At 35.9% G+C, this 25,595-nt stretch overlaps 1 protein-coding gene across 1 annotated transcript in view; it reads right to left on the minus strand.

Annotated features, from left to right (window-relative positions):
- Window positions 1-25,595, minus strand: part of NBEA (neurobeachin) — a 513,899-nt gene that overhangs the window by 180,117 nt on the left and 308,187 nt on the right. Inside the window, 1 exon segment of the mRNA XM_035900172.1 lies at window positions 12,783-12,907. Coding sequence (XP_035756065.1) covers window positions 12,783-12,907 — 125 coding nt within the window.

The raw sequence follows: 25,595 nt of genomic DNA on the forward strand, positions 1-25,595 counted from the left end.
AATGATAAAGCCTTGGGAAGAACTGAAGTGCTCTTTAGAAATACAAACACTTGGTGTATGCTAGCAGCCCAATGGTAACGCACTGGTGTGCGAGAAACATGTTCTTACCTCCCATACATTTCTAAACCTTACTTAATATTTAAAAATCAGAGCCTTCAAACCATGAGACTGGTCCAAACCCCAATATTTTTAAAAAGAAAGATATAGCTGAAATATTGAGGTCTGTCTTCTAATTTTTGAATTCTCCCTCCCTGTGGCTAAAGCATGGGTGATTACGGCTGTAGAAGGCAACTTGGTCCCTCACCACTTAAGTTGTTGCTATCAGATCCAAACAAGATCAGCTGTCTCGAAACAGGCACTGCATAGAGACATAATACAACAGCTAAAAAAATCATTCTCTAGTGTAGAGAATGAAGGTGTAGAAAGTAAGTTTAAAAATATTTTATAGTAGCTATCGTAATTCCAGTAGTTAGGTAAGTCTTTTAATTTGTATCAAGACTACTTAGAGAAGAAAGCCTCAACAACTCACGATCAGTGCTTCAAAAAACCCATTTGTCAACATGTCTGAAAAGATTTTTGCTTTCTGGAATGGTAATCTTTTTCAAATGAAATTCTGCTCTTTAAGGAACATCTGCATAAGGAACATCTCATGCAGTCTTTACACAGGCAAAATCTCCTACACATGACATAATGTCTCCTCTAACTGTTTCTTAAAAGGACTGTCCCTGTTCTATAGGACTAATGAATTTGTCAATACAATAATGTTGTTGGAATATCTAGATATACTCTCCATTACATTGTCTTTTACTGTGCAACTGCAACTGGTTCAGTGTGCTGCCCTGTTTTTTTTGGTTTTTGTTTTTTTCTTCTGTGCAAATTTCATTTCATCCTCACATAGATCACCACATCCTTAGAACTGGCATACATCATTTTCACTTCAGCAGCAACAGTAACTGGTGGGAGGAACTGTTTCTATTTCTGTGTAGATCAATGCCTATAGCAACACCAGACAAAGGGCAGCACCCACAGGATGTACACATTTGTGAGACAGCAGTGTGGCCCTAAAGCGGGGATATTTGTTTAACTCTTAGCTCTGCTGAGGGACTATGCTCTAGGAGCAGCAGACTTCAGTTTGGGCCAGGCTGTTGTAAAAACATAAGCTCCTAGTTTCTGAACCTAAACCGTAATTATTTATCACATTAAAATCAAAGCTTTGCTCTTTGTGATTTGGGCCAGAATTTTACTCCTTTTTTTTTTTTAAACAAAAATAGCTGCAGTAATAAACCATATTTGTTTCATACAGCCTAGAAGATGAAAAGTGAAACAGTAGCAGTACACAAGGTATCACTGAGATAAAGCAGAATCTGAGGGTCTATTACTAAAACAGCTCAATGAGATCATCTCCAAGATTTTAATTATATTGTTGCTGAAATAGGTGAATGGTAATCACCGTCCCAGGTAGAAAGCCTGTGTGTGTATTAAGGAGAGCTAACTCACAGAAATCTTAGCAGCAGTTGGCAGTAAAGAAAACAGGAGAGCAGTATTTTATTTCACCTTCCATTAAGCTGCTGCGTGATGTCTGTGGCATTTTTCATTCTGCTTCACAAAGATCGCAAGAGAGTGCAAACCTTCCATGCAACTGCAGGGATACTTGCAAAATTGCTACATTTATGTTAACTTTGCAAGCACTGTCAATACTATTTTCCATTCAGATTGGACCTGAGATGCTATTTAGACAACATGATCAGCTTTTCTGAAGGCATGAGATTGAATGACTTATGCTATATGGCAAAAGAGACACCCATAAAGCACTCTTCAAGTGTTATGCAGAGTCTTTTCAGCTGGGAAAATATAGCCATTGTATAGGATGTTCAGGGCTTTACACAAGCACACTGGGAGATAGATACACTTTCTAAGCATACAATAAGGATAAGAAAAAAGTCATGTAGCATACATGCCGTGAAAACCAAAATTAAGTATGCAACTGGAAACATGCATAATATGCTGGCTGATAGAATTCCTAACAAGGTGTCTTCCTTGTCATGCTGGGTAGTGGTATATTTGAGAACTTTTCTGTAAAATGTATTTGACTTTTAGTAGTGCTTTCACTAGGTGTTTCTGCACCTCTGCCTGTACCTTGCACAATGCATACTCATAAAATCTTCCAGTTTGTTTCACTACACTGGTACTTTTTGTGTGTGTTTCAAAGCTAACACTATAAAATGAGTAACACATAAAATAAGCGGTATTAAAGAACTTGCTGTACTTGTACAGACATGGAATAGCCAGTGAGCATATACATAAGTCTTTGTTTCTTGTGTACAAATCTTACGATTTGCGTAAAACGCCTATGATAATTTTAATGTGATATAACAGAAATACACTTTCTGTGATACATGCAAAACAGTGCAATGTAAAAAGATGAGTAGAAATGCTTTGGTGTGTTAAAAGATATACCGTCTCTGAAAATTAATTCCTTTATTTTTTATAATCTATACATAGCGATTCTGTTTGTTTTGTGAAAGACAAGGAATCACCTATACCAAAGAGATTCCCACAATCTGCCTCTGTCAACTTAATCCGTCTTTACCCTGCAAGTAGCCCAGAGGCTCTCAGAAACCTGAGCCCATTGCCTGAAAGCCTGTCATGCCTCCTACTGGCTGTCAGAAAGAGTGGGAGAGTAAAAGCTTTTTAAATCTATAAATCTTTAAATCTGTGATCTCCTAATTCTAGGCTGCAATGGTTGCAGCAGCGCTGAAATAACAGCCCTCCATTCCAGCAAAGCGCTCAGCAGGCTGTCCTAGCCAGGTCTTCAGAAAACACCTTCCTCCGTACAGGCAGAAGTGGAATTTTATCTTGCATTTTTAGACCCATTTGGTCCAGCTTTGGCTTGTTTACTTGTTTGTTGGTGTTATTAAACACCTTTTTCCCTTAACAAATAATACATATTCCTACTTACTCATATACAAAGTGGAGAAAGGAGTCCTGCAGTCAAGATATGAAGAATAGGAAGAGTGGAGAAAATTTGAAACTGGAATATTTTGTGCTTTTAACTATACCCAAAGAAGATTTAAAGTGCTATTACTCCTTAATATGGAGTCTTAAAGCATAGAAACTAGAAGGTAAGAAAAGCACATGGTAAAAACCAAGTCTTAAGAGCTACATTCACCCAGCTGAGAAAGCTGTCCTGAAGGACTATGATTAGCCTTTCATTGACAGAATGTTCTTCCAAAATGTTTCTATGAGATGCACTGAATACACATAGGTCAATAACTTCTATTTCTTAGTCAATTAGCGATAGAACTGAATTAGTAGAACAAATACACCCTTCACGTGGGTTTGAAAACATTTTGTATCATAGTAATTTACAAAACCATGCTAAGTAAATGACTTCCATTTGGCAGAACAGACAGATATCTGTATCCTTTTCACACGAAAATGTAACAGTGGAAGAGAGAAAAATGCAGCTAGAATTCTAAGACTGGCAACGGTTGCGATTTTTAGGTCTTAGGAATGGTTTTGCAGGCCAATTTGATTACTTCAAGAACATTCCGGAGTCATACGCTTTCAGATGAAGAAGCAAGAAACAGAAGTAGTTATGTTAACTCTTGGTAAAAAGCCAGAAAGTTCTACAGTAGAATCTATTAGCTCAGACCTGTAATAGCAGCTAAAATCCAGGTCATGCCAGATAACCTGAAAATCTCAGAGGAAAGGTATTTGAAACCCAACAGAGATTTTCAGGTTTTGAGGGGAAAAATATTTTCATATCCTATTTGGATCTGTGAAAAGCTTGAATTAGAGGCAAGATAAAGATACTGACATTCAAGATTTGAGGAAATCATTAGAAAAAAAAGGACTAATGAATCTGTACTTAAAACTTTTTATAAAGCTGCTATGAAAATTTGTATGCTAGAAATACCATTTAACAGGGAGCAGATATTTAGAGACTGCAAAGGATCGTTAGGATGCAATTGCAACTCGTTTACAAGTCAGATGGCAGAAGCTCAGACACTGAATGTTCAATACAATTCAGCACAATAGCATTCAGTACTCTACCGAAGTAAATTCCATTACAGTTTACACCTTGAAGGTGTCTTTCATTGCACTACAGTGGGTTATAAGAACGAGGATCATCATAATAATAGATATATTTAATAAGGATATACTTATGATTTTTGGGGGGGGGATAAAAAGTGCTAGAAAGAAGACCAAGTTAAATCTAGTATTTTAGATTTAATAATTCTCACAATTAGGATTTTGCTTTGCAGATTCTTCTAGTAACATGTAATGTAAGCTCTTACTCCTCGAATTTCTTTAAACTAATTTAATTTTCATTTGTATCTGACGATTACCATGTAATATATTAAGAAGACAATGATTATCATAACATATTTTCCCCCCAAATCCTATGAGGATGAAATATTTTGAATTTTATTTGGAGAAGCAGTGGATGGCACTGTTGGGCTGCAATTACAAGGTTGTAGATGCAAATCTTAAATTGCTATGCTTAAAAAAATACACAGATTTTTGTGACTCCTTCAGGCACACAACTTGGATGTAAACTCATTCATAGTACATTGGAGATTTCGCAATCAGATGTGGAAGTTAGTTCATACACTGAAAGGATGTTGTGTAATAGGAGTATTATTTGAGGTGCTACAAGTGAAGCAGAATGGTTTACACGCTTGTCTCACATGGCAGCATGATCGCATTTAGACTAATGAACAAAGATCACATTTAGACTAAAGAACAAAGGACTTACTTGACAACACATGGAAGCATTGTTATGGATTAATTTAATGACCGCACACGTATTCTTAAAATGCTCACCACTGAACATCAATTAATATACACGTGTTTTCTGTCCATAGAGTGGACGCTATTTCTTAAAACTGCTCACTGTCAACTGTCAACTTGTGTTTACGGGCAGACTAAAATTTAGTGTGCATGAATGAGGTGAGGGAACAGGGTCTCTTTTTAAGGCAAGGGCTTTTGTTCTTTGATTTCTCTTCTATATTCATACTTAAGAAATTACTTAAATAAAAATTAGTTTGGGAAGTTATCTTAGAGAAGGTCATCATCTGCATTTCCCCAGAGCAATGTATTTCACGATATTCTGTGTTTTACTAATTTTCAGGATAGTGCATTAACTAAGTAAAAAAAACCCCAACCTATGATAAACATTTTTGTGGCTCATGTAGTCACAAAAAACCCAATTTCAGTAATAATAAATATTATCCTGTCCATGAGCAAATTGATATTAGAAGTGTTTTATGATGATCCATAATGATCTGGATGATGGGGCAGAGAGTACCCTCAGCAAGTTTGCATATGACACCAAACTGGGAGGAGTGGCTGATATGCCAGAGGGTCATGTCACCATCCAGAGATACATTGACAGGCTGGAGGAATGGGCTGACAGGAACACCATGAAGTTCAACAAGGGGAACTGCAAAATCCTGCACCTGGGGAGGAACAACCTGAGGAACCAGTATATACTGGGGGCGCCCCAGCTGGAAAGCAGCTCTGCTGGGGGTCCTGGTGGACACCAAGCTGAACATGAGCCAGCAATGTGCCCCTGATGCAAAGGTAATGGTATTCTGGGCTGCATTAGGTAAAATATTGCCAGCAGGTCAAGGGAGGTGATCCTTCCCCTCTACTCAGTGCTGGTGAGGCCACACCTGGAGTGCTATGTCCAGTTCTGGGCCCCCCAGTACATGGACATACTGGAGAGAATCTAAGGGCCACAAAGATTATTAAGGGACTGAAGCATCTCTCATATGAGGAGAGGCTGAGAGAGCTGGGGCTGTTCAGCCTAGACAAGAGAAGGCTCGGGGGATCTTATCAATGTGCATGAGTACTTGAAGGGAGGGTGTAAAGAGGACAGAGCCAGGCTCTTTTCAGTGACGGGACATGAGGCAATGGGCACAAGTTGAACAGAGGAGGTCCCCTCTAAACATTAGGAAACACTTTTTGACTCTGATGGTGACTGACCACTGGCACAGGTTGCCTGGGGAGGCCTTGGAGTCTCCATCCTTGGAAATATTCAAAAGCTGTCTGGAGATGGTCCTGGGCAACCTGCTCTAGGTCACCTTGCTTGAGCTTGTTGGTGCTTCCAACCTCAACCACTCTATAATTCTGTGATATGTAACTCTGTTTCCTCAAAAAGTTTTATGAAGATTAAAGTAACTTCTTGTTGAGTATTGCATTTCTAGTATCAATCAAATATTTCTGCTCTGTTTTGTTTTTAAGTCCATAAGAAATTACATAAGATCTGTCTTGAGCATTGAGGTACCTAGGGTTTTAATAATGTTACTGAAGACTAAGTTTTGGCAACCATCTACTTTAAGCTCTGGCTCCATTATGAGAATCCTTAAGGCTGGAAGGCACCTCTGGAGATTTTCTAGTCCAATCCTCTGCCCAGAGAGGGATCAGTTAAAGCCAGCTGCCCAGGACCTTGGCAAGCTGGGTTTTCAGTATTTCCAAAGACGGAGACTACACAACTTCTCTGGACAACCTGTTTCATATTTTGACCACTATGACAGTAAAAAAAAAAAGTTTTTACTTATGTTTAAAAAGAATGTTCTCTATTTCAGTTTGTGCCTGTTGCCTCTTGTCCTGTCACTGGGCACCACTGAAAAGAGTCTGACGCCATCTTCTTCATTCTCTTCCAACAGGTATTTATACATAACAATACAGCCCCCTTGAGCCTTCTCCCCCTGGGCTAAGCAAAGAAGATCTAAGGAATAGCTGGATCAGTTTAGAAGTAAAAGTAAATGTGAAAGAAGCCTAGAAAAAGGTCTACAAATTCAACCCTGACAGCAAAGCTGTTCATATAGATATAGTATAGAATGAGATATTTCATAGACAAAACTGAAAGCATAATTTGGTCTTTAATCTCTTACATGGTATATATAGAATGCTCTCATCGCAGATACACCCAGAAAAGTAGCTGGGTTTTATGCATCTAGTGGGCCTGCTAGCAAAACTCTGGTAAGTGATGATCCAGTATCAGTTGTCTTCAATTTGCTTTCAGTTTTGCATTAGTTACTGAAAAAATACTGCTTTCTTAAAGCTAGTTCTGAAATTAGTGTTGTTGAAACTGTTCTGGAAACATGGAAGGCACTTTCAATAAGTACAGACAAAAGATAGGGTGAAGATAATGAAGTCAGAGGTTTTTATGAAGATGAGAAAAAGTAAATTAATGTTTTTAGATATATACAATGTCTACAGCAGCTTTGATAGACAGTCTTGAATTTACTGTAAACAACGGTGGTATTTTCACCAACAAAAGACATGTCTAGGTTGTTAGCAATGTCATTAGTGTCAACAACCTAATATATCAAAGTGTAGAACCCAAAATGCAGGGTATCTGGAAATGAAGACTAGCTTTCAGGTGGGCATTCAGACTTCCTAGAATAAGTCATTGGATTTTACAGTAAAGCTTCTGGACAGGATGAAATTAAGCAACTCCAGTTCATGGGACATTTTTATTTCTTTGTATGTCTTATCACCTGAAAATGTCAAGGTAATTTGTTTGTAAAAACACTGACTTAGCTTTCTGGAACAACATTTGGCACATGCCAAATAAAACCAGCTTCTCACCAGGTTTCCTGGACTCTCCTCCTTCTACCTTGTTCTGACACTGACCGCAGAAGGCAGGGAGCCCAGCACTTCAGGAGATGGCAGTCAGGAGCTGTGGAAATAACTTCTCTGGACCTCTCAGCACTGAGAGCTTGCTCTAGAGCTACAAGTTACTGAAAGTTCATCTTGGTACATTTTTCTTTAACATTGTGGACCGTCAAAAATTTAATCATCCCTTAGGGTCCATGGGACACCCAGAATCCCTGTTCTGAAGACAGTCTCTGGTTAGAGTACAGGTTCTCATGAATTTCAGTCTCCCAGTTTCATAGCAGGGAACCCATATGGCCTTTCTTTTAAGGTAGTGCTTGCCTGAAGCTAAATGTTCTGGGAATGTAAGTCCTTCAGCAGCCTGAAGGAATCCTGCGTGCAATTCTTTGAAAGGCTACCAAAATCCAACTTTTTCATGGAAATAGGTTTCAGATTTGAACATTTCAGATTTCAAAACCTGATACTTTTAAATTCTGTTTGTATAATGAAACCATGTTTCTGATGATGAGCACATGCAGCATTTGCTGAAACTTAGAGCACTAACGACAAGAAAGAGCCATATACAGTCAGCTAGAAGCACTTGTGAAATAAGGTTGCTAATTAGATGCCCAAGTACATAATGGAATGAGTAACTTAAAATATGCAAGTTCAAAAGCAATTGCAATATTGCACATATAAGACATATCTTTAGCTTTGTTTCAAAACCTGAACGTATTACATATTACATTATGAAGGCTTTTCTTTTTTTCTTTTCTTTTTCATTCTAAGCATTCAGGATCTGTCATGATAATTGGCTTAACAGGCCAAATGTTCTAAGCACAGACACTAGAAATATTTGACCAGCTTACATATATATGTTTAGAACATGGGCACTGAGTTATTCATGTCCATTTCCTCTAGTGCAGACTAGAAAATGTGGCCTTTCTTGGACCCCCTCTGTGTGCAAATGGTTTGTGGACCACAGTCTTTAAAGACTGAAGGACCAAAGCTTAATAAATTAACTATTTTGCTCTTAAGATGACCTTTGTGGAGCAGTATTTTGTCTCACTGGCAGGGTGGTACAGTAGTGTTTCATCTATACTAATCTCCAATGACTGTAAACTGTTAAGGTGATTAACTGGAAGAGACAGTTCTTTCACCACATGTACAGAATCACCGCGAATTGGGTCATATCTGCATATTTCATGCATTTATTGGTAGTAAGATCTGGAGAAGCAGAGTTTATAAACTTTTATACAATCTTTTTTTTTTCTTCCTTTCTTTTTAGCCTACAATTTAATCAATTACATTGAAACTCCATCTAAACTTAAAAAAAAAGAACTGTTTAAAATCCATTGACGCTATAAAATTAAAACTGCTAAAAGTTTCCAGGTACTTCAAAATCCCATTAGAGCTTACATTTTGGTACTGCAGTAAGTAGTATCCCTTCATCTGCACGAAAGGGAGAAATTAATTTATATTTCTATTCAAGTAAGAATTTAACTGAAACAAAAGGGCACAGCAGATACAATGCTGAAATAATTATGCTTGAATTTTAAATCCAGATATGAAAGCCATTTTAACAGATTACAAACAAATCCAATGCCTAATATAAAAAACTTAGAAATAGAGGAGACTAGTCCAAAGGGAAAAATTTGCCAGTCCATCTCTTGTAAATGCTGCTATGACCCTGACACACCTACAGGCTCAAAGGACAGCTAAGTATGTAGCCATAGGAATAAGCTATAATTTTCACATGGTTGTATATAGCCATAGAAATATGTTATAATTTCTCATTGCGATATTTTTTACTTACCAGGTACTTTGAACATATATATGTGTGTATATATATGCACACATGTATATATATATGTATGCATATTATACTTCATCAAAACCAGACATCTGAACACGCATACAACGGCTGACTAACAGAGTGTAGTTAAATAGAAGCTTCACCCACTTGCCTTGTAGCAGAAATTTTTTGAGAGAACACTATTTCCCAGTAGTAGATAACATATGTTTCCTACAGGAAGAAGTCACTTATCAGCTAAAATTAACACTTCTTTTTTTTTTAGCTCTTCAAGGTAGAATTTAGCATTTGTTGTTACTTCTCTAAAACAAACATATAGATCAAAGACATAGTTTTCATTTCCAAGACTCTTCTATTCCTTGATGACTGCAAGTATTAGATAATACAGTATCCATACATTCACCATCAACTCTGATTTAATACCAGAGTAGCTGTAGAGCACTTTTTTATTTATCAAGGTCATATCTTGATGGCTGCACAAGCTTAGATAAATCGGGTGTTAAGCAGACACATCTCCAAGGAATCTGGAAATTCTCTCATCTGCAATCCTCAGCATATCTTATTATTTACTGCCAAAGAAATGACTGATTAATTTTGTCATCTTTGCTCTGTGATTTTTGCTCAGCTGAAACTGCCTGCCCTCTTCTGCAATGCCTGATCAGACCTATTTAAGTTGATGCCTTTGATCGCAGACACTGAAGAGCTTGCTGACTTAGGCTTTGACTAAACATTCCTCCACTGCCATATTTATGCACAAAATCCTAAATGATAACTGACAGTCAATGTAGATAACAAAAACTTGTAAGATGTTCCCACTATTTTACTGATGCTCAAAATAGCTCTACTTGTGCTAGAGGTATCAGTCAAGATGTAAAATTGTTATTAATATAACAAAAGCCCAACAAATTTTGCTTTGATGAATAGTTTATTTCTCACAAAGTATCTGAGGTCAGGAAAAAATATCTGTTACTGGAAAACTATGCAGTATGATTTTTTTTAAATGCTTTAAATTCTTTCTGTAGTGTGATATCATGCTTAGTTTTGGAAGCTAGGGGCATTTTACTATCAAACTGTTCCAAACAAAATTATCAAAACAAAGCTAATAAAAAAAAAATACAATGAAAGTTAAGCCCTATGGAAAAAATCTGCCTCCAGCTCTTTATTAATCACATTCCAACACCAGAGGCTAAAAGTACATCAAACTGCACCAAATCCTTTTCACATGACAACCTCATAAATTATTCAACTCATTAGTAACACCAAGAGGCATAAAAATAACATCAGTGTTAAGGATGTTTTCTTACAGCGAAAGGTCAGCTAAAAGTTTCAGTATTCTAATCCAAAGGCTTAAGCCTCTGAAAAGTAAGTACATCTAGATAGAACCCATGAATTATAACTTTAATGCATGCTGTTTTAAAATTCCATATATTAATTCTAATATATATGTGAAAAGTTAGAATTATTTATTTTAATTCTGAATTCTTTAATTCAGTCTATTGTGATTTTTATGCAACCAGTAAGTTTGATGCTTACCAAAATATCTGAGCTTTAATTTTCCTGTATATTGAATGTGCTAGCAGGCGAGTAGCATGAAATTATAGAGAAACAGTCCAATATGAAACTAGAACTACTTCTGTTTTTCTGGATCTTTTGGTTGTAGCTTCTTGCAGCTCTACTACCAGGCAGCTGTCACCTGCACTAAAATGCTAGCACACAGGAGCCGCATAAATGGAGGCAATCTTTGCAACATGCTGAAATTGTTTAAGTGCAACTTGTATTATAGTTCTCATAAAAAAAACCCCAAACCATTTCCAGCATTCTCTGAGTACAATCTTATCCCAAAGATGCAACATTCCTGCCATAAAGGCATGAAACAAAGTCCTTCTAAGTAAACAGAAAGCTCATGTTATTTTAAAAACAGGATAATATCAAGGCTTAAAACTTTGTAATAGTTTATAAATCAGATTTCTTCCTGCTTTAATGCTAGTTTAATATCCAAAATTAAAACTATTAATCAATAAGAATATTTTTTAAGGGTACTCATGCCTGCACAATGCATAAAGCCTGAGGTTTTGATGATTATTTGCCTTACAAAAGCGACACAGCAATTAGCACAGTGTTGCATCTGCTTCTTGTAAGATCTCCATTTTGATGTTTTGGAAGAATGTGGAGAAAATAACCCTTTGTCAAATATGCAATACTATATACTACTGGGGGAAATACCTTCCTTAACCCAACTTACAAACACCTTATAACCTGAAGTCCTGCACATGATAGCCTTCACGTTTAAGTATTAAATTACACTAGCTAGTATAACTGCACACACGGATATTCATTTATATGTCTAACCTTGTTTGAATCTCAGCTATTTGCTTCAACAACCTGCAAAGCTGGTGAAATGTGTGGGTCACACAGCTTTATATCTATCATATTCACAACTTACGGCAACATTCACCTTTGGCTACACATCAGCTGGAAGGTTCAACTTGCTTTGTGTGTAATTACTTCCATTTTTTACTCCTAAATGCTAAAAAATCCCAGTTTTTTTTTTTTTTCAGTACTACAGATTAAAAAAAAGACAGAAAAACATCCTAATATTCTTTAAAAAATTCCTGCCTTTGATATAGGAGAGAGGTACCCTAGCTTAAACCTGAGAAATCAATTTGCTTTAGACTTTAGAGTACTCAGGTTCAGTCTACTGTACAGAAGTCACTACACATATGAAACTTTTAGATGATATAAGGGAATTTGTAAGCATGTTCCTCCTTCCTCTTTTATACTCTGGCTACCTCTCCATGAAAATCAAACTTCAGCTAATCCTTAAGTTCCTAGACTGAAGCTGCTATGTAGTCAGTTCACTATTCAAATCACAAGTATCCTTAAAATAATTATTTTAAACAAGTTCTTATGTATGTTGTGATTTGCAGAAAAAAATACTTTTGGTTGAAGTTATGCATGCCAGGATAAAACTTCTGGTATTTTTTAAAAGTTAATTCCTCGTTCATGAAAGGTCTCCAATGGAACTATTACGACACATTAGTTTGATGGCCTAACAGTTTCATTCTGTCACTCCGGAGAGACAAGTTCAGTTACTTTTACCAGTGTCTCAAAATTAGTGTCTGGGAATGCTAGAGAGGTATAATGTGAATCCCTTGGGGATCAGAGAATTTAACAGCCCACAAGCTCAAGTCTTCTGGTTCATTAAAGTGTAAGAATTGAAAGAATTCCTTTCATAAGAATACGTTGTCCTAGGAATTCTCAGCACTGTCTTTAGAAAATGAGGGACACTATTCTCAGGGATTCAGGGACATCCAGAAAACATCGTAAGCTACATATTTAAGCAGGAGTTAGTACTGACCATATTCCACAGCAGCCTTTAGGAGAGCATCAGAATGAGTAGACCCAAAAGCATTGCGAACAAATCGCCTCCGCCGGCGCAAATCATCTTCCCAGTAATCCAAGCGCCAGAAGTCATGCAGTTGGCTACAAAATAAAGAACATACACATCAGCACCTACCACAGCTTGAACTGTATTTACATACATTATAGTATAGTTTCACTGCTGCTTTTCTATTTCAGGAATACAGTCTTGTAAAAACATATACTAAAACTTACAAAATTCTAATGTTTCTTTACATGCATTTATGTATTATAAACCTCAGTACTGCCTGTCTCAGAATGTTCTGCCTGCTGCTAAAAACATTAATCACACTGAGCCCATTAACAAATGCAGCATCAAATTACAAGTATTAATGGCACAGCTTGCTTTCTTTTACAGTGTTTTTAACAAGGCTTGTAAATCATAGAATGGACCTCAGTGCAAATAGTTTACAATTTAATGACTATGGTCCCTTAGCAGACTGAACTTAGAAGTATAAAATATTGCTCACTTGAATTTTGTGGAACTATGATTAAACTAATGTGCTGAAATATTCATTGAAATAATTCCCCACTGCCCCTAGCAACCTGAGAAAATTGCAATTTTATTCATTATTAATAACACTGAATTAGAGCAGCAAAAAAATTCCACCATGTGGTAATTGTCTTGGTAAATTATTATTCCAGCACTAACAGAGTACTAGGATGATTTTATAGCTTCCAGCTAATACAAGCCATTAACAACCATGGCCATCTTTGCGTTACATTGCCTTTTTACATTCAAAAGCAGTATTAAAGTTCTGTAGAATGATATAAGCCATTGTTAATCTATATTCAAGTCAAAATATACACATATATAATCATCTGGTATTCAACTTTGGTTCTAAAAGAAATGACCAGCTCTACTTTCAGACTTCTTGACCTCACAAACACAAACATCTCCCATATCAATTTTGTAAGTATGCTGTGGGATATTCTGGCAAAGCTGTATTTTAAGCCAACATTTTAAAAACTTTTTGGCTCACTATCAAATACCCGAAGTGTTTGTGGATGTATCCTTATCATCAGACTTGCAACTGAACACACTATATACTTGAAATGATTCTGCAGATCATGACCTTGCAGACCATAATTAGGAAACCACTGCTTTAAACCAGTCATTTTCAATCTATCTGCAGAATTATGGAGATGTGTGGACAAAATGCAGATGAAAAACCAAAAAACAACCAACCAAAAAACCAAAAAAAGTTTTCAGCGCATGAGTACGGGCTACACCTCTGCTGGATTTTTCTAGGTGTTAGTTCAGCCACTGTTTTCTGTATTGCCTTCACTTTGAGAAGCTATGGGCTGGTAGCCATTTCCAGAAGAAATGTAGAAATATGCTAAAGTAGAACAGATATTTTGATTTTTTACAGTCCACTTAGCTACTTTTTTCATGCTTGCATGAGTTCTTGTCCAACTTTACTAACTGCTGTCGTGAGCCCCGGATCAGTTCTGGAGGGCAGAGCATGAGGGCAGTGGATGTGGCAGCATACCATCTAGCCACTTACAAATTTTCAGAATCAGCACACCATCATTTTTAGTCACTGATTTTTTTTTTTCATTCTGAATGAAATTTTCACTACGTGCTTGAGTCTGCATGAAGGTCCTCACTGTGGCCTTGCAGAACAGGCATTGTTATTTATTTACAAGCAGTGAGAAAGCAACTTCAAGAGTTCAGTGGGAGCTGCTTCCTCACCAACAGGAGTTCAGAGCACCTTGTGTAAAGATGAGGCAGTGACTCTGAGCTCCCACAGTGGGAAGATGCAGCATTAATGGCCTGGCCTTCATGCTATGAGACAGAAATATCTTGCTATCTTGAGTGCCAATTATCTTTTGCTAAGTAAAATAGCCTACTTTGATTTTGTACTTTGATACAGTTTTTGCTCACAGATGTTGCGTTAGCTTGAAGTATCAGTCCATCATTTCTCCTCCTACACTGAGCACTGAATAATTTTATTGTGACTGCTAAATCCCCTTGACCCTTATGTAATATGAATGCAAAAATGGGCAGACAACTGCCCCATGGTTTAAAAGACAAACATTAAAGTCTTTTTGTGCGCTCCTAGTCTATGTTCTAAACTGATGCTATCAAAGATAATTCTAAAGGCTTTTTATCGTAGTGATTTTTTTGAAAGGAAAGAAACTTTCCTATTTTACTTCCATCTAAGACTAAGTAATGATGGAACAGGAGTAAAGATATTAATGAAAACTCTTTGAAACACAAGAGTTCTCAGAATAGCATTTGTCTCCACAATAATAATAAAAAAAGACTGTTAGGTTGATAAGAATGACACAACTATGTAAGAATTAAAAACTTTTTATGAAACTAAGAAATATTCAAATACTAAAAAAAATTACATTTTTAATTTGTTCTGTGTTTAACCTGGTAATCCATTAATTTCATTAATCAGTCACTATTTTAATGAAGTGCTAAGTAAAGAAGTGATGAAATTGTCGGATGATAAAGTCTATTTTTGGGGATCCAAAAAACGGTTACAAGTTCATCAGGGATCGAAGTCTGAAATACATAATAATGGTGCGAAATAAAAAATTTGAAATAATAGAACACAAACTTTATTCCTAATCACAAATTATATGGCTTTTTAAAAGACAACTGAAGTTTCTTCCCAGAGTTTTCTACAGGAATCTATCCCACAACGTTATTATATACTTCCGGATACTGGGAGATGGTATCTGAATCCTAAAGAAAAGGTTTCTGAATCTTACTCTCAGATTTGCTCTTGACCTCTTTGAGCAACATCTTTAATAACAAGACTTTTTCTCCTACCCTCTGTTAGTAAGAAAACAGATGTCTGAAAAGCTGGTGACTACACTTACGGAAAGTTGAGTTTCATCACTTGCATTATAGACAGACAAATTTGTGGGATTTTCCTAAAAAGTTATATTATTACATCTTTAAATTAGATTAAAAATACTAGTAAGTAAAAGATTGTGGCCACAAGCTCCAGCCTAAAACTAAGAATTTAACCTGCTTTAAAATCCAGAGCTATGGACTGAATCAGTATTAAGTTGTCTAGTCCTAGATTATAGGAAATCCTAGAAATACTTAAATTCTAATCCTGTGGATATTATTCAGGCTTTAAGATTTTTTCAGGAATTTAGGTAGCTGTTAGGTAGCTCTAAATCAAGCAGAACTACATTTTCTAACATTGTACTAGGCACAAGTCAGTCCTAAAAGAGAGTGTGCCTGCAAATCATCCATGTCTCTTTCTGCTACAACCCATTTTTCCTAGAAGTGACTTGATGAAATCAAGTCATTTCAGCAATTTATTTCTGCAACAAGTACAATACTTCAATAAGCTTTACTTTTCTTAATAATTTATATTATTAGTAATCCTTATTTCCACAGTCAGGTAGATTACATTCAATTTCTCATTCCCCCATATCTTATACCAGTTAAGTGACATTTTGAATCAGGCTTGTTTGAATGAAAAAGTGCATGTTAGGCATATTGTAATGAATTTTATTTTCAAAGTATCATTCATGAGTTACTCTTACATGCTTCAATAAAGAAATGTATCTGTATCGTTTTAACTCAACAGTTATTTAAAATGCACCCTAAAAACCAAAGAAGTCCACACCGTGAGTTTAACTGTCAAGATAATTTCCTTACAAACTGTAATATGATCCAATATAAGCCTTTATCATCCTTTCATGCCAGGGCTGGTATGAAAGTAGTGATACAAGGTTACCAACAATGAAAAAATTTATTTGGGGTGGTGTGCATATTCCAAACTTAATCCCAAATTTCAGATGTGCAGTATTTCTTATAATTAATACAGACACAGAATGTACATGTTTTAATGGAACAAGCCCTGTTTTACTACAAATATTGAAGAACTGCAAATTCTATTTCAATGTCATCACTGGTGCCTACTTAGCAGCTTGCTGTGTACATTCTTGTACTTTAAACAGTATTTTATCTTACTGAAGGCCAGCATGCGATGGAAAGGCAAAGTGGTTTTATGCTACCCTAGATAGCCAATGTGGACTTTGATGAGTTATAGCAAACAGCTTTGCAGTCTCCCAAGGGCAGGTCGCTCTAAAATTCAGAACTGTCCAGAATTCTGTATAATACTCTTTGCTACTATACCGCACACCCCCTCCATATATTTGGAGACAAAGGTTGTTGAGAGTGACTCAGGTATTTCAGGACCCAGGTATTTCAGGTAGCCCAATCTATTACACTCTTGGAGGAGAAATTGTGCAGCCCCTCCACCAAAACAATTCAGAGGAATATCAAGCCTTCGTGAACAGCAAAGTCCTCCCTGCCTTTTCACAACATCTCTATAGCTCAGATTTTTTAAAGACAACTTTTGAAAGCATTTTCTATTAACTCCTTCAGCCACACCTCCGAAGAATTATATGGGAAGGGTTTTTTCTCTTACTTATGAGTATTAGCTGTCCTAAACAGGAAGCCTTTGTCCACCCTGTGGGCAGTCAGCATCCGTGGCTGTGAAATCCAGTCCCTGTTCATGTACAAATACAGTTTGCTCTATGTCACCTACAGCTACAGCAACTAGAGGCAACTATAAACAGCGGAGAGTAGCAGTGCACATGTCCATAAAAGATCCTCAGACTGCAGCCCAAAGGATGGGCTGCCAGATGGAAGAGATTAAGTTCGAATATGTTAATGAAGAGGAACAAGCCTGCAGGCATGGGGGAAGGGGAAAAAGTTGTTTGGAAAAAGAGGTGGGTCACAGAACTGGAAGGATGTCAGAATCCATAGTCTTTGTAATTCTGGGAAACTGCATAGAAAAGGCAAGGAATTGATGATCTATAATTTCAAGAATTCGTCCTGGTTGTTTTTCTGTAACATATTTTAAAAAGGAAAAACAATTTTTTTTCACAGTGTGGAATTATGACTATGTTTTGAGAAATGAGAAAAAATGTAGATTGGAAAAGTAGAGAGCATTTCCCTAAGATAAAATGAAGAACAGAAAATTTGTAACTTTAAAAAAAAAATAAAGAAAAACTTAAAATAAAAAAAAAATACAAATTATTACTTACACAATATTTATTACAGTTAAAAAGTACAAGCCAAATTATAAACCCATTTGCCAGAAGATCTAAGTCTAAAAGTCTAAAAGTCTTCTGTAACAATAAAAGAGCAAATACCACTCAGTACTGGTATAGGAACAGACACAATAATTGTATTAGAGTGAAGGGTTTTTGGACCGTGCTTGAAACAAAAACAGTGCTGCTGGTTTTATCGAGATGGTGGTATTCAAATATCACATCCCACTTCATGATGGCTAAAAGAAAACAAAGCCTTGTTGTACATGAGCAGAAACAAATATCAGAAGCCTTAATTAACATAACTAGTATAGTTACTCCACACAAAAAAGATTTTTTAGTTACACAAATCACAAAGGTTTATTATGTTTTTCCAAAGAGCAATGTTAAAGAACCCCAGAAATAAACCTACAGATACTGAAAACTAAGAATAATACTAAACAAATAATAGCAATAATACTAAGAACTGGAAATACCAACACAGGGAACAAAGGTGTCAATGAACCTGAGAAACATCTAACATGATGAAAATTGAAAAAGATGGGAAAAATATTATAAATAGGAGTTCAAAAAAATCTTTAGGCATTCTTATGAACAGCAATTTTTGTTTTATTTTTTTTTTCTTTAAGTACACATGCACAAAAATTATTATTGTTAAACATCAGGAGTATATTTCGTTGAGTTTCAGGATAGAATGGAAAAAGTCTCAGAAAAAAAGCTTACTATTTAAATAAAAGGATGCTAAATACTCAGGGAAATTTAGGTAATATTTAGGCTTTTAAAAGGTTTTTTTTTAATGATTATGATGTTGAGTGACTCAATTCTTGCATGAGAAATTTCATACTGTAATTTTTGAAAGAAGCTGGGCAGATGTGTCCTAGGGAAGTCACAGGGATGATACATGGATTGCTGGAAGCAGGGCTACAAGGCTTAGGATATCAGTACAATACGATGAAATTATGTTCACAGACTGGTGAGGTGACATAACAGCAGGAAGACAGACCATGAAGAAGAACATAAGAAGCTGGTGGAGAGGGCCCTGGCAATAAATACTGGGGGATGGTGATGAAGATGAGGTTGCGGCAGTGGGAAACAAGTCATGTCCAGGCTGTTGGTTAGGGATAGCATTTCCTGGGGGATGGCTGGATGGTCGGTAACCACCTTATCTTGTATTTGTAATTAGTGCAGCAAACTAGGATGGGTAGAAATGAGAGAGAAAGCAAAGGAGCTCCCTGGGAATTTGGTTAAGCAATTAGTGTCCTGGTCACTGATAGCTGGAGGTGGTGGTGTGGAGAGCAAAGCAGCCCAGCTAGATGACTTACATCCCAGCAGCATGGCCAGAAGGCATGCCAGCACTGCCGTATTCAGAAGTGTCATGAGAGATGAGAGGTATTTTTGTATCTCCTGTGTAGGGCTGCCAAAATGTGAAAAATTAAGATAGGAATAGACGTGAGACAGGAATGATTGGTGAAATTTGAGGAGAAATGTAGGCAAAGTCAGAGCCCTAAAAATGAAAAAGGACTTGATAGAAAAGTCTAGAGCTAGGCAGTGAGGAATTAAAAAAGAAATGTAATAGGGTATAACCAATAGATAATAGTCATTGGAATAATTTTACTGGAGCAGGAGTGAAAAGGAAGGACAGATTAAAAGGTTTCTTCTGGCAATATTTTCCATGATACTGGGAAATGGGAAACCATAAAGACAACAGATTGGGAGGCAAAGAAATTGAAAAGCACAGATGAAAGGTTTGAAATGTAGTTATTGATTTGTGAAGAAAAAGCAACACTGAGCTAGAAAAAATGGAGAATTAGTAAGTTTGTAAGGAACAGGGATGTGAGAAGAAAACCAATGACTATGGAAATTAGTGGAAGAGAAATAACCATGAAAGTGGATGGGAAGAGAAAGAAATCAATGTGAAAATACTACCACTGATCATCAGAACGGGAGCAGAGGAGTCACCTTTGAAAAGCAAAAACAAAACTGCCAACACAGTTTCTCTCCTATTATCATATTACTAATGGTCTTGCATTAATAATGAAGGACAAAGCTGAGGGGAACAGAGAATTGGCTACAAAGGAAAAGAGCAAAAACTATCAGAAGATGACTAATGATTAAAGATCCACCAAATTCCTGAAGAAGAATTTCTAAGAATTGTTTTGAAGTGTAGCATCCCTGTCAGAAAAGAGGGGAGGTGATTTATGTGGCTTTTATTCTCTTCTTAAGACACTGAAAAAAGGCATATTTAGTACACTCCTAAGTTGAAACCCTCCAACCCTTGAAACTTTTATGACTTAATTTCAGTGAAAAAATTGAGGACACTGAAGTGCAAAAGATGAAAAATAGAAAGGGGAAGATAGAAACAAAAATCTCTCCAGATGTGTTAATCTTCAGTTAGTTGAGACATCAGAAAGGAGAGTAATGCCAGTGGATGTAAAAGGGAGGCTGTGGCCATAGAGATGTTCCTCTTAGCTATAGTAGTACCTGAAAGACAAACTTCTAAGGCAGTTAATGCCCAAATTATATTGGATGGTCTGATAACTTGCTTCTGAACGTCAAGAAAATTTCTATAAAATACAGACAATTTGTAAAGGGATTGGGGATTTTAGTATATACATAGAGTCTGAAGGACCAAACCAATAATGAACACTTACACAAAAGACTGACAATTATCCTGATTGTCTAGATTTTTTATAAAGCTTAGATCCCAGGCATTCTGGCATGCCTGTTATGTTATTAAACAGTAGTAAACTTATAGCAAGAAGCAGGTGTTTTAGGGAAATGACTAACCATGCATAAAGCTATATAGAAAAAAACATACGAAAGAAGTCACGCACCTCTTAAAAAATTAGCAACAATAACTCAAATGTCTACAAAGTAAAACTAAAGGTAAGTAGAATCTTTTAAATTATCAAATTGATTTAACATAAAACATTACATTTAAAGTAAAGTGAGATAACTTTGGCAAATCTATCCAAATACTAATGTGCTACAGTAGGACACTACACGTAGTGCAGCTAAAAGAAACAATACAATTTCCTGAAGTTTTATACGCAGATCGTTTTAGTTAATCCAATGACACTGAATGAACAACTGAGGCAACATAAATTGCCAGCATTTGACTCACCAGAAAAATCAATAACAACAGAATGCAAGTGCACCAAATTCTAGGAATAATAAATTGTATCCCTAGAAACACTAAAATGCAATAAATTTTAAGGTTACTAAAATTAATACGTATTGTAATACCATCTTTGAAGAAAAGGAAAATAAAGTGATTGGAACAATACTCTGTGGTTTAACTCAGATTTCTAGCTTGGAACCTTTCTTCTACTTCAGAATATGTTGTCATCACTCCAAACAAAGAAGAAACAAAATCCCTAAAACCCCAAAAGCTTAATTAAAGTTTCAAATAAATGAAAAATCAGGTAAAATTCACTTTTGGACAATGTCTTCAAAAATATAAAATATTTTAGGACATTTTTATTTTTAATGCATTTTTTGTTATGTCATGCCATCTCAGCACAGTGGCGTACTTGGTAAGATTTCATAAATACTACCATGGTGCCACAGTATAATAAACTCCAACATGGAATGAATGGTGTATCGAGGCTGGCTCTCTCTTTCTTAACTGACTGCAAAAAGAGACAGACAGATTGGCTTAGACTAGAAGCATAATTGCAGATGGCTGAAATAAAGTAAAATTTATTCCATGCTAAGTGTGCAGCTTTTCTTACTCAAAATGTAGAAATATCTCAAAGTTTCACTGACACAAACATTGAACTATCTAGCAAATGATCTTCTTATTTTAAGAAAAAAAATTCTATTTATTTTACATTTTGACTATTATGTTTGTTTTAACATCACATCAGAAATAGGTACCACGACATAAGCTTATGCACTCCTACTGTGAAGAAATACAACACAAAAATAAAATAAAATTTCAAAATTAAAAATTCTCAAGGGTTTTATTAATTTAAAAAAAAGGAAAGGGAAAATACCAGGAATTTTCACAGCAACTTATACCATCAAAAATTTTCAACAAAATATTTCACCAAAATACTGTTTTCTGATTAAAAAAAGTTTTAAATAAAAATTTCCATTTAACTCTTCTTCTGTTTGTACAAGTATACCACCTGCTGGTAGCAATATTATTTTGCTTCTTAAGCACCTTGTGTATCAAATTAAAATAATAAAAGCGGGGGCCCTCTGAACACAACAAAGAGGAGTCCTCATGAAATAGTACAACTTTTTGGCACAATTGTCTGGAAAGTATTTTGCCATTTTATAGCTATAATCCATAAGTAATCAGATAAAGATCTCAGTAAACAACTTGCTAATCTTAATTTTAACAAAGTAAAATCCTGATTTAATAAACTAAATGGAAAATGTTTAGGACAACTATTAATTTTGCCATAAAGATGCTGTTTATTGAACAAGGCTAACTTTAATAGTTCTTTTGATAATACCTAAGGTATTTACGAATTAAAGTTCTTTTTTTTAAATCAAGTATTCAATGTATTCAACTCTTGGAGCTTCGACCACTAAATATTCTTCCAGCAACGACTCTGTAGACAGCATTTGTCTGATAATGCAGCTCGCTACTTCTGTTCAGTTTTTGAGCCAAGAATATCAAATTGCATTTGAGTCAGAAGCATGGTGACTCGGTTCTGCCTTGGGAAGGTGAACAACTGCTTGCAGAAATACCTCATAAACTGGTGTTATGACCAATGGAAAGTAAGAGAACTCTCTCTTGTAGTTATGCTTTGCCTCTAGTATAGCATTTTATTGTCTGACTCCCTTCGTGCACGGAAATGCATTTTAATAAAAGCAAAAAAAATTGCCCCCCAAAACAATCCTTGCCCATCTAGCTGTTTTTCTTAGTGTTATTTGCTTAGTTCAGGTGTACTGAAGAGGGGAGACAGAAAGAACAATTTATTCAAATCTCACAAAGACACCCTCCTCCTTTGTCTTCTGTATGAGTGCCATCTTCTCTACTTATGTAAATATAGGATATTTTCCTCCTGAGTGAAATTAACCCCACTAGGTTCTTTAGGTAGCTTTTTCTACCTTTTCTGAAAAGAAAAAAAAAATCGATTTTCCCTTTGAATTCTGAATGGCTACAGCACCACTCCATTCAGAAACTCAGATAAGCAAAGCTGGAGGTTGGGGTCCCTCCTCAGCTTGTTGTAAATGTCACCCCCATACTGTCCACATCAGTGCATCACAGAAATTCTGAAATTTTGAAGTTGTCACAATAAAGCAGGCACCTTTTAAAAAACCCCCCAATTTACTCTGTATTTCAAGACTGTTATCTACCATATTAAATATGTAACTAGGGACAAAAGAGTCCTAGCTTCTCAAAAAAATCTAGGCTTTTGTGACTTGCCTGCAATTTCAGAAGAGTTAAACACTAGCTAAAAGTTGCTTCAGTTAGGGTTACTGTGCTTGAACAACTGCAAAAACAATCCCAAGTTTTCAAAGTGGACATCCAAATTAATAGAGATTGTGGAAGCTCTTGAACACTTGGGTGCCTCATTGGCTTACTTAAAGGTCAAACACTAAAGGCTCAGACTTGTAAGTAGGGGTAACATATGTGACTGCTGATGAGGATGCTGCCCCAACTGTCTGCTCCATTCCAGATGCACAGATTAAGGTGTCTGAATTTCTTGTGAATGAACTACTGAAGAAGCTACCGAGCAACAAACTACAGTCCAGTTTCAAGGCAAACCAACAATGACTTGTCAAAAACTAGAGGGGTACTTTTAACATAACCAACAGGGTTGAGGTAGACAGCTAGGACTCATTATCTCATTAGTTACTCCTGTTTGTAAGTCATGGCTTGAGGGCTATGGTATAGAATAGAAATTCTGTCTCTCAAAACCTTTAATTAGACGAAAGAAAAAATGTTTTATCTAGATATTTTTAAAGTGCTATTCTAAAACTAAGACACACAGCTTTTTTTTTAAATACTTTTTCTTAAAAACCTAGAATGAATTACTGTTTCAAACCTTTATTAATTATTCAAGCTGCAACTGTTTAAAGACAGCTAACTTATAAACCTGGCCTTGAGATGGAATAATTAGCTTCCTTGAGGCCTATCAACGAACAACAATGGTAATCAAAATCTAATAAATAAATAATAAAGTTTTACCTAGGCAATTATTTTGATCTCCATCATGCAGAGCTATTTATTAAAATGCAAGTCTAATAATACACTATTTTAACAGAACAATTATTTTTGTAAAATCCTTTTTAAGCTTGGTAATTGGAAATCTTTGAATTCAAAATTTATAGAAGTCTGAAGTTTTACACTTTCTGCAAGTTTTTCAGGACAGATTTTTTTTCTCCTAAGTATTATATGGAAGTACAGCATAAGTTAAGACAAAGCACACATCTAGCTTTAAAACTAATACTGTTCTTAAAAATTGAAACGAAGACATGCTCGCCCAATTAGTGGATACGTCTTGACTGTGTATGAATAGTTATCCCCATCCACAAATGCAATTTATATTGATGAAATAAACATTTGCCAAGTGGCATAGCTATGAGTGCTATAGAATTCTTAATAGAGACCATATTTACAATACTATCTAATAAATGCTGAAGCAATCTTAACTTTGAATTTTTTTGTTCCTGGGAATTTTTGTAAGAGTGAAGAAGCCAGCTTGGCAAGTAAATCAAAACTGTTCTATTTATACTGACAGTCAAGAGGTTCTTTAGAAGTGTAGAAACAGTCTTCTATAAAACATCCCAAAGTAGATCAACATGACCTAATGATTTATTTTTGGCTCTGCAAAACTCATGGGAGAAGAAGCAGACATGACATTAAAAAAAAAAAAAGACAACACAGAATTAAAACTTCCTTGTTCTCTGCCTTGAAAAAAAAAATCTCTATTTTTGTTGGTTTTGAAAAACAGGCAGCATAGGCTTTAGAGAATTTTTGCATACAAAGTATTTGACAATCCATTATTCTGCATATACTTTTTAGTGTTTTCCTTCTTTTTAGCTACTTAATCTGTTAGGCAATTCTGTGTGACAATCATGTGACACAGCTGATTTTTCCCTTGTCTGTAGCACAGATCTGTGACATGACTGTACGTATCTTCTGCATTTTCCGAGTACTTTCATAGTTCAGTTGATATTGAAGAGTATGATTTCCTATAGGGATATGCTTTACAGATATAATATAGAATGTATATTTGGCTATATTTGGCTGTATGTTCTACTTAAATGGATACTACAGTTAAAGAAAAATCAGTAGCAGCAGTATAATAGATTTACACAAAACTCCACCACTTTTCTGTGTAGAATCACCATGAGGAATTACAATCCTCAACCTTGCTATTACACTAGAAGGGAAAGCTTACTGGCTGGGATCAGTACTGAGGTAGACAATTGATGTGGGAAGAAACCATACATCTGGAAACAGAAGGATGTGCTGCTGTCCTTTCAGAGCATGGGTAGCCAAATTTCCTGATCCAAGAAAGCAAAAATCAAAAACATCATATGACTCTGAAATACAAGCTATGAGTTGAGAAGCGACAACATTCTAGGAGTAGTTAAAAAGTGGAAGATAGTGAGACAAAATGGAGCTGGACTAATTCTGTACCTTGGTTTGAAGACAATTTGGTGATGGTATTTTTGGCTTACTTTCTCTGAGCTGTGAATCTGGATAATCCAGAATATTTTCTGCCAAAGGTCCTTGTGACACAGG

The sequence above is a fragment of the Egretta garzetta genome, unplaced genomic scaffold (genome assembly GCF_000687185.1).
Source record: "Egretta garzetta isolate BGI_Z169 unplaced genomic scaffold, ASM68718v1 scaffold40, whole genome shotgun sequence".
NCBI classification, from domain to species: domain Eukaryota; kingdom Metazoa; phylum Chordata; class Aves; order Pelecaniformes; family Ardeidae; genus Egretta; species Egretta garzetta.